The sequence below is a fragment of the Periplaneta americana genome, chromosome 6 (genome assembly GCF_040183065.1).
Source record: "Periplaneta americana isolate PAMFEO1 chromosome 6, P.americana_PAMFEO1_priV1, whole genome shotgun sequence".
In the NCBI taxonomy this organism is placed as follows: Eukaryota; Metazoa; Arthropoda; class Insecta; order Blattodea; family Blattidae; genus Periplaneta; species Periplaneta americana.
This window is the reverse complement of record NC_091122.1, coordinates 7024878-7035000: the sequence shown is the minus strand read 5'-3', so window position 1 is coordinate 7035000 and position 10123 is coordinate 7024878. Positions and strand designations below refer to the sequence as shown.

Genomic DNA, 10123 nt, shown 5'->3' with positions numbered 1-10123 from the left:
TGGAATATTACGAAAGTCATAAAGGACCTCTTGCTGCTGAAGGTCCTTACCAAATTACGGCCTACATACCTTCAAGATTCGCTAAGGGACTTGAAGATCTACCTGATATACAGTTTGCTTTGATTCCAAAAATGTCATTCCCAAATTCCTTCAAGAAACAAGATGATCCTTCAATTGTTCCTTTCTCGTACTACAATAAGGTGACAATTCAGCCTTACAACGTGCATCCTTACAGCTTCGGTTACATCACGATCAACAGTACTGATCCTTTCAGCCAGCCGCTGATTTATCTGAAATTCTTCACGAGCGGAAGAGATATGGACGTATTGATCGACGGCTACAACTTCATAGTCAAAAAGTTTGCGAAGACAGAAGCCCTGAACTCTGCGGACATCTCGTTGGATACGAAGCCCGTGCCAGAATGCGAAGACTTCTACTTCGGCACCGACGACTACTGGACGTGTCTGAGCAGGACCTACAACCACACCTCGGAGCGGTACAGCGGCACCTGCAAGATGGGGCCAGCGGCCGATGGCACGGCGGTGGTGGACCCCGAGCTGAGGGTGCACGGGATCAAGAACCTGCGCGTCATAGACGCGTCCGTGATCCCAGTGTACGTGAACGCCAACACGTACGCTGCGACGCTTATGATAGCGGAGAAGGGAGCCAGTCTCATCAAGATAAAAGAAAACAAAAAAACAAAAAAAAACAAAAGAACAAACGCTTATGATAGCGGAGAAGGGAGCCAGTCTCATCAAGCAGCAGTGGCTCAAGTACCAGCAAGTGTGATTCATCGGCCTTGATTATGATGCTCATTCATGTCATTGTGTTACTAGTTTTGAAGCCTGTTCACTGAGTTGTCATTCGTTCGTTTTTTCATTTTGTAATGAGATCATTATTCCACTCCTTCCTTAATTTTATTGTCCCTCTGTAGCGTAGTTGGTATAGCGCTGGCCTTCTATGCTCGAGGTTGCGAGTTCGATCGCGGCCGAGATCAATGGCATTTAAGTGTGTTTAAATACGACAGGCTCTTGTCAGTAGATTTACTGGCATATAAAAGAACTGCTGGACAAAATTCTGCCACCCCGGCGACGCTGATATAACTTCTGCAGTTGCGAGCGTCGTTAAATAAACCATAATTTAAATGTTTGATTGATTGAGTGATTTATTGCTTGATTAATCCATCCACTCCCGTATGTATTGAGAACTTATCTCTTTGCAAGTAAATAAAATTATAAATACATAAATAAAATAAAACATCTGTCAATGTATTCATTTAGAACTACGTAATAAATACAGTTAAATTTATTGGATCATTCATTCATTTGTGAATATAATCATTTAGAACTAATTCTGTAAAGAATAGACTCGCAAATAAATATATATTAAATTATTCATTCCATCATTCATTCATTAATTTATTCATTCGTCGGTACATTAATTTAGAATTTAACCTCCTGAGTCCTGAGAGTAAAGTATACTATACTATATTCATACATGATTATAATATAAGAGCTATGTGCAGAGACCCGAAATATAGTATAATATACCTGCATTTGTACCCTAACTGTAACCTACAGAATTTTTTCAGCATTTTTCCTCATATCAGTAATTTTTTTAAGTGTGGAATTATATTGCACTTTAAAAATAAAACAACAAAGGTCTCAAGACTCAGAAGAATTTTTGTAACATTTATAATGATGTTTAACGACGCTCATTCAAATGAGCAAACACTTTATTCAGTGTACTATCTTCGTGACTTTTATGGTTCTCATGTGTAAGAACATTATATTGGCATTTGCGAAAGATTTTGAAGGTGAATAACTATGCTTTGAAATTTGCAGTAAAATCTTCAAATTTAATTTCATGACTAAGTCAGTATACAGAGTGCTTTAAAATTCCCCTTACAAACTTCTAGGACTTGTTAAGAGGACTGAGTAGATAATATTTTGAATTGGTACCCATTTCCGGAAACGTACATTTTCCGTGCTACAGCCGTTTGAAAGAAAGCACTGCCTGAACGTACGTCACGTGTCTCAACAAGTAATAGCTTCGCGATTCGTCCGCCTGCAGCGTTACATGATGAGGGGTGCTTACGTCATCCTCCATGGCCTCCACGATCACCGGATTTGACTCCATTGGACTTTTTCCTCTCGGGTCGCATGAAGAGTTTGGTTTATGAGATCCCTGTAGAGACAGCAGAAGATCTGGTGGCACGAGTTGTGGTCGCTGCAGGATAGATTGCAGATACACCAGGTGTGATAGAGCGCGTTTACCAAGACATCTTTCATAGGTACAATGCGTGCAACGAAGTTTGTTGTCGCCACATCGAACCGCATTTGTAGTTGATTTGAATGTTAGCCATCATTTGAAAAGGACGAAAAAAGTTTAAGTTGAACTGTAAACGAAAGTGTTTGTGACAAATGATTCAGTTTCCATTTTGTTTCTTTGGTTATTAATTAGTTGAATTGTAAAACAAGTGATGTACTGGGTCACGCCTCATAATAAAATAAATTACTTGTAAAAGCGGTCGCGTTAAAAACATGTTTTCAAAAGGCTGTAGCACGGAAACGGTACGTTTCCGGACATGGGTTCCAATTCAAAATATTATCTACTCTGTCCCCTTAACAAGTCCTAGAAGTTTGTAAGGGGAATTTTAGAGTTCCCTGTATAGTATATTACGATACAAGGCTTTGTAGAAAATCGAGAATTATTTGAAAAAAAAAGAGCAGAGAGATTTCCGAGATTTCGTATTGCACTTAACAAACGTGTATTGTACAACATTTTTTGCAGGATCATATTTTTTAAAATTGCAAATATAATATATTTTTCGTTATAAATTTAGAGCAATATTATTCCAAAGCCTTTGCAAAACTGCAATGTTATGAGTCTATTTCAGCATAGTTTTATGTTATAAAGAAATGGTTTCCCTAGCAACAAGTTTCTATGTGGAAATTTTAATTTTCCAGATCTAACAACAACAGCTGTAAATATAACAAAAACACGATCGTGCAAAAACATGTTTTACAACTGTGATTCGCATTTTTTACGCTTTCTGTCTGGTTTATTATATAATTAAGTACATGATTGGTTTTGAGGATGTAAGAAGCTAGAGTAAAATAAAAAGTAACTCAAAATAAAATAAATCCTTAATTGCTACCTCATTACTATTTAATCACATTGACAGAATAAATGAAAAAAGTTTGAAGAAATTAGTTATAGTACATTGTTTCAGAAGAAGATTGTAACATAACGTACAGCCTGATCCGTTTGGGTATGGATAATATTAATTAAAGCTATTATGATAGTAGGAAAAATTTCTTGCTGGTTACATTATGATTAAAAGATGGGAGTTTCCATATATGACAATCAACAATGCATAATCTGAAAGGACAAATGAAAATCGTAGACGATTAAAATGGCTACTACAAATCAACAGCGGGCACAATGTGTTCTTTGGTATGCTAAATTTGAGAGTGTTAAAAGAGTTCAAAGGGAATTTCGACGTGAGTATGGTGTGCGTAATGTACCTAAATACGATTCCATAATGTTGTGGTATCGAACATTTGTAGAAACAGGTTCTGTGTTAAAACAATAACATGCAGGAGGTCGCAGGCGAAACCCAGTACCAGAAGCAGCTATCTCTTGGCTTGGTCCCCAAACTCCCCTGATCCAATTCCTCCTGACTTCATCGTGTAGGGTTTTGTTAAAGACATTGTCTTTTCACAGAAGCCCAGGAACATTGATGATCTGAGAGTAAATATTACTCAAGATTTTCAACAAATCACACCTCTTATGTTACAACGGACATGGGCTGAATTGCATCATCGTTATGAGTTGTGCAGGGTGCACAATGGGGGTCATGTTGAGCTCTGAGGAATCTCCCATCTTTCAGTGTTGTATGTACAAAGTTTCAACAAATAAAGTTCAGTAGTAAATGTTTTAAGGTATTTTTATTTTTCTATACTCAAACGGATCACCCTGTAGAACTCAATTTTAATAGGTAGTCCATATTATTTTTACTGTTTATTCGCTTCATCGTGCATTTTTTCATGTAACGAATGCATGCATGTTTTAAAATTGGTAATGCATGGGAATTCGGTATCTAATAATAACACTACTGGTACAAATGTCTTGATTGTTTTTCATGTGATGAATGCATGCATGTTTAAAAAATAGGTATTACATGGAAATTCGGTATCTAATAATAAAACTACTGGTACAAATGTCTTGATTGTTATTCATGTGATGAATGCATGCATGTTTAAAAAATTGGTATTACATGGAAATTCGGTATCTCATAATAACACAACTCGTACAAATGTCTTGATTGTTTTTCATGTGATGAATGCAAGCATATTAAAAAAATTGGTAGTACATGGAAAGTCGGTATCTAATAATAACACTACTAGTACAAATGACTTGATTGTTTTTCATGTGATGAATGAATGCATGTTTAAAAAATTGGTAGTGCATGGAAATTCGGTATCTAATAATAACACTACTAGTACAAATGACTTGATTGTTTTTCATGTGATGAATGAATGCATGTTTAAAAAATTGGTAGTGCATGGAAAGTCTGTATTTAATAATAACACTACTAGTACAAATGACTTGATTGTTTTTCATGTGATGAATGAATGCGTGTTTAAAAAATTGGTAGTGCATGGAAATTCGGCATCTAATAATAACACTACTGGTACAAATGTCTTGATTGTTTTTCATGTGATGAATGAATGCATGTTAAAAAAATTGGTAATGCACGGAAATTCGGTATCTAATAATAACACTACTAGTACAAATGTCTAGATTATTTTTATTATGATGAATGCATACATGTGGAAAAAATTAGTAGTGCATGGAAATTAAGTATCTAATTATAACACTACTGGTACAAATTACTTGATTGTTTTTCATGTGACGAATGAATGCATGTTTAAAAAATTGGTAGTGCATGGAAATTCAGTATCTAATAATAACACTACTGGTACAAATGTCTTGATTGTTTTTCATGTGATGAATGAATGCATGTTAAAAAAATTGGTAATGCATGGAAATTCGGTATCTAATAATAACACTACTGGTACAAATGACTTGATTGTTTTTCATGTGATGAATAAATGCATGTTTAAAAAATTGGTAGTGCATGGAAATTCGGTATCTAATAATAACACTACTGGTACAAATGACGTGATTATTTTTCTTGTGATGAATGAATGCATGTTTAAAAAATTGGTATTACATGGAAATTCGGTATCTAATAATAACACTACTGGTACAAATGACTTGATTATTTTTCTTGTGATGAATGAATGCATGTTTAAAAAATTGGTAGTACATGGAAAGTCGGTATCTAATAATAACACTACTGGTACAAATGACTTGATTGTTTTTCATGTGATGAATGAATGCATGTTTAAAAAATTGGTAGTACATGGAAAGTCTGTATCTAATAATAACACTACTGGTACAAATGACTTGATTGTTTTTCATGTGATGAATGAATGCATGTTTAAAAAATTGGTAGTACATGGAAAGTCTGTATCTAATAATAACACTACTAGTACAAATGACTTGATTTTTTTTCATGTGATGAATGAATGCATGTTTAAAAAATTGGTAGTGCATGGAAATTCGGTATTTAATAATAACACTACTAGTACAAATGACTTGATTGTTTTTCATGTGATGAATGAATGCATGTTTAAAAAATTGGTAGTGCATGGAAAGTCGGTATCTAATAAGACCACTTCTGGTACAAATGACTTGATTGTTTTTCATGTGATGAATGCATGCATGTTTAAAAAATTGGTAATGCATGGAAATTCGGTATCTAATAATAACACTACTGGTACAAATGTCTTGATTGTTTTTCATGTGACGAATGAATGCACGTTTAAAAATATTGGTAGTGCATGGAAATTCAGTATCTACTAATAACACTACTGGTAAAAATGTCTTGATTGTTTTTCATGTGATGAATGAATGCATGTTAAAAAAATTGGTAATGCATGGAAATTCGGTATCTAATAATAACACTACTAGTACAAATGTCTTGATTATTTTTCATATGATGAATGCATACATGTGGAAAAAATTAGTAGTGCATGGAAATTCAGTATCTAATTATAACACTACTGGTACAAATTACTTGATTGTTTTTCATGTGACGAATGAATGCATGTTAAAAAAATTGGTATTGCATGGAAATTCGGTGTCTAATAATAACACTACTAGTACAAATGTCTTGAATATTTTTCATTTGATGAATGCAGGCATGTTAAAAAAATTGGTAGTGCATGGAATTTCGGTATCTTATAATAAAGGTACTCCTTCACGGAGCTAGTTTTCTGTCCATTGCAATGAATTTCCAGCGCAGGGTTGCTATTGCACGGTGTAAACTACAGAGCGAGCTGCTAGATTACAGAGGCTATCAGGAAAAAGGGCACAATGACTTCTGGCATGCAATGGGATCCTTACCCCGTGTACACAGCGATAAGGAAAGTCTGACGCTACGTCCTTCTGGCATTGTCAGATTAGATATGACAGCTGGCGCAGCAAATTTTCTATACCGCACTAGATTTTCTATTGTGTTTATTGAAGAAAAACTGCAGAAGAAATAGAAAATACCGTGAGTATTGATGATCTAAATGATAACATATATTGTATTATTTATACAGGGATATCATTTTATTTTTACTTCAATTTCTATTGTACCTGAGTTTTTGAATGTACTTCACTCCCACCCCTTCTACTAATGAAGTTCAACCGTCATCCACACAGATCCAAGACCGCATATACAGTCATACAGTAGTAGCCTTACGGTCATAGTAAACAGTACGTTCCAAAAATATGTTCGCGTTTTCCAGTGACGAAAGAGCTTTCAATATTGAACTTTTTTCTCTTAGGTACTTTCGTCCATTTGCCTACGTCGTATCCCGGTTTCCCCCACCAGCTTTTATTTGCCAGCTAGTGGCTGGGCTGTCTTAGCTCTTTTCTGAAAACATTAATTTCTGTTAGGAATTGGACGTCTACGTAATATTATACAAGTGTTTAAAATAACTTAAATAAAAGGGCCTCGTTAAGTAATTAACTGTCACGTGATTTCGTCCCTTTCTACGATTATACGACATAACTACTTGGACGAACATTAGATAGCATGTCTGAGTAATTTTATCTTTTCGGATCGGGCAGAAGTGAAGATTGAATTTACATTACGTAAGGTACTCTTTTATAGAGTAGGTACAGAATTATTTCAACATCAGTTACTAGTACGAAGAACGAAACTGGTAATTGGGATTAGGTACAATAGTCTATAGTGCGATAATATGCACATTAGAACTGAAGCCTGTATCGAAATGAACGGCATCAATTAAAAAAAATATATATATGTTTAAATATCCATATTATGACTATTTTTCAATTTAATTTCATTCTCTATATTGTAAGCTAATGTGCTGTAGACATTATAATATACACTGCATAATGAATACGTCCACATGGACAGCTCAGTTCGTGAGTAAAAATACTTATTGTTAATACTGTACTGTATTTTGATTAAACAAAAACCTAATGAAAATTATCAAACTCAAAAGCGCAATATTTCCTAGTTTACGTAAATGGATGAACTGCTTTTCTTCCCTCCTATACCTAGTAAAGTGATTTGTTTGTATATTACGCCAGTATCATCGAACTCCAGTCGTGGAAGGGGGTAGCAAACGGCGTTGATCCAGAGGTATAGGCAAGTTAATATTAAAAATGTTAGTAAAAATAAAATGATGTCCCTGTATAATGTAGGACGTAAACCTTCACTTATTATAGTATATATACATAGGGTGCTTAAAAAAGTGTCGCATATTTTTAGAGGAGGTTTTATTTTTTTTATTTTATTGGGTTATTTTACGACGCTGTATCAACATCTAGGTTATTTAGCGTCTGAATGATATGGTGATAATGCCGTTGAAATGAGTCCGGGGTCCAGCACCGAAAGTTATCCAGCATTTGCTCGTGTTGGGTTGAGGGAAAACCCCGGAAAAAACCTTAACCAGGTAACTTGCCCCGACCGGGATTCGAACCCGGGCCACCTGGTTTCGCAGCCAGACGCGCTGACCGTTACTCCACAGGTGTGGACAGGAGGAGGTAGTATGGATCGAAACTAGAAACAAAGTTCCTATAAACATATATCCGGAAACAAGTATCTGTTGAGGTATGGACCATGCTGTATATCATATTTATGATTTACATCAATACACTCCCAGGACCGGGCGTTTAGCCTCTTCCTGAGCGTTACTGCGCTTTTAACCCTAATGGAAGGGACAATATTTTCTATGATGAACGCAAATACGGGAGTAGGAGGAGACAGGTACCTACCTGTATGTCGCTCAAGCTAACACGAATCGCTCAGCCATGTACTAACCCATTAATGATAAATATTGCAATTGGTGTGGATTGGAAAGACAGAAGGCTGTTCAGTAACGTTTATGAAACAGCGAGTCAAACTAAGGATAGGAGAAGAAATGTCTGAAGGAAGTGAAGTAGGGAGAGGAGTACGACAAGGATGCTCTTTATCACCTACCCTATTCAACATCTACTTGGAGAATTTGGTGAAGAATTCTTTTCAGAATATGGGAGGGTTAAATTAGGAGGAAGAAAAATCAAGCGCATAAGATTTGCTGATGATATGGCGTTGTTAGCAGAAGAGGAGATGATACTAAGGGATATGCTACTGGAGCTAAATGACAGCTGTGAGCAGTATGGGATGAAGATAAATGCCAACAAGACGAAGACCAAGGTCATAGGAAGAAAATTAAAGAAGGTAAACTTTCAAATACTAAATGAGGCAGTAGAGCAAGTGGACAGCTTCAAATACTTGGGGTGTACTATAAGCAGTAACATGAGCTGCTGACAGGAAGTCAAAAGGAGGATAGCAATGGCAAAGGAAGCTTTTAATAGAAAAAGGAGCATCTTCTGCGGACCTATGGAAAAAGAACTAAGGAAGAGACTAGTGAAGTGTGGCATTGTATGGGGCAGAAACATGGACATTATGACGAAGTGAAGGGAAGGGACTAGAAGCATTTGAAATGTGGATATGGAGAAGGATGGAGCGTGTGAAATGGACAGACAGAATAAGAAATGAAGCTGTGTTGGAAAGAGTGGGAGAAGAAAGAATGATGCTGAAACTGATCAGGAAAGGAAAAGGAATTTGTTGGATCACTGATTGAGAAGAAACTGCTTACTGAAGGATGCACTGGAAGGAATGGTGAACGGGAGCAGAGTTCGGGGCAGAAGAAGATATCAGATGATAGACGACATTAAGATATATGGATCATAATATGCGAAAGGTAGAAAATAGGAAAGATTGGTGAAAGGTGGGTTTGCTGTGAAAGATCTGCCCTTGAGCAGAACACTTACTTGTATTTATTTATGTATGTATGTATGTATGTATGTATGTATATATGTATGTATGTATGTATGTATGTATATGTATGTAGCAATGGTTCTGATATTGGGAACTGACATAGGACGTACAATATAATCAAGAATATTATTTTATTGATAACTTTGTCTTACATTTTCACTTTATTTGTTTAAGGTCAAAACAAAAAATAATTACAATGGATAAGCGAACTAGTAAGGCTACACTGTCATTGCAAGTGTTAAAAGGCCAAGTAGAACGCTCTTGCGCTAAGGAATCCAGCAAGAATTTCATAGCGACATGTAAACATGTGCTACAAGATCATCCTGACAGTTTCTAGCGCAATAAAATAAATTGCAAATAGCACGCTATTCTGGCCATGTGTGTAAACGTGATGTGATATTTCTGTTGCGCTATTAAAAATAGCGCGCTATGTAACTAGAATGTGGATGACTACCTTAACACTACTAGCACAAATGTCTTGATTCTTTTTCATGTGATGAATGAATGCATGTTAAAAAAATTGGTAGTGCATCGAAATTCGGTATCTAATAATAACACTAATAGTACAAATGACTTGATTGTTTTTCATGTGATTGATGCATGCATGTTAAAAAAATTGGTAGTGCATCGAAATTCGGTATCTAATAATAACACTACTAGTACAAATGTCTTGATTGTTTTTCATGTGATTGATGCATGCATGTT

The 10123-nt window shown here is 35.7% G+C and overlaps 1 protein-coding gene across 1 annotated transcript in view; it reads left to right on the top strand.

Moving 5' to 3' along the window:
- LOC138702150 (glucose dehydrogenase [FAD, quinone]-like) overlaps positions 1-803 on the top strand; it is a 23074-nt gene extending 22271 nt beyond the window's left edge. Inside the window, exon 4 of the mRNA XM_069829757.1 lies at positions 1-803. This exon is cut by the window's left edge and continues 657 nt beyond it. Within this exon, the coding sequence (XP_069685858.1) occupies positions 1-803 (803 nt within the window).
- The last annotated feature ends 9320 nt before the right edge of the window (positions 804-10123 follow it).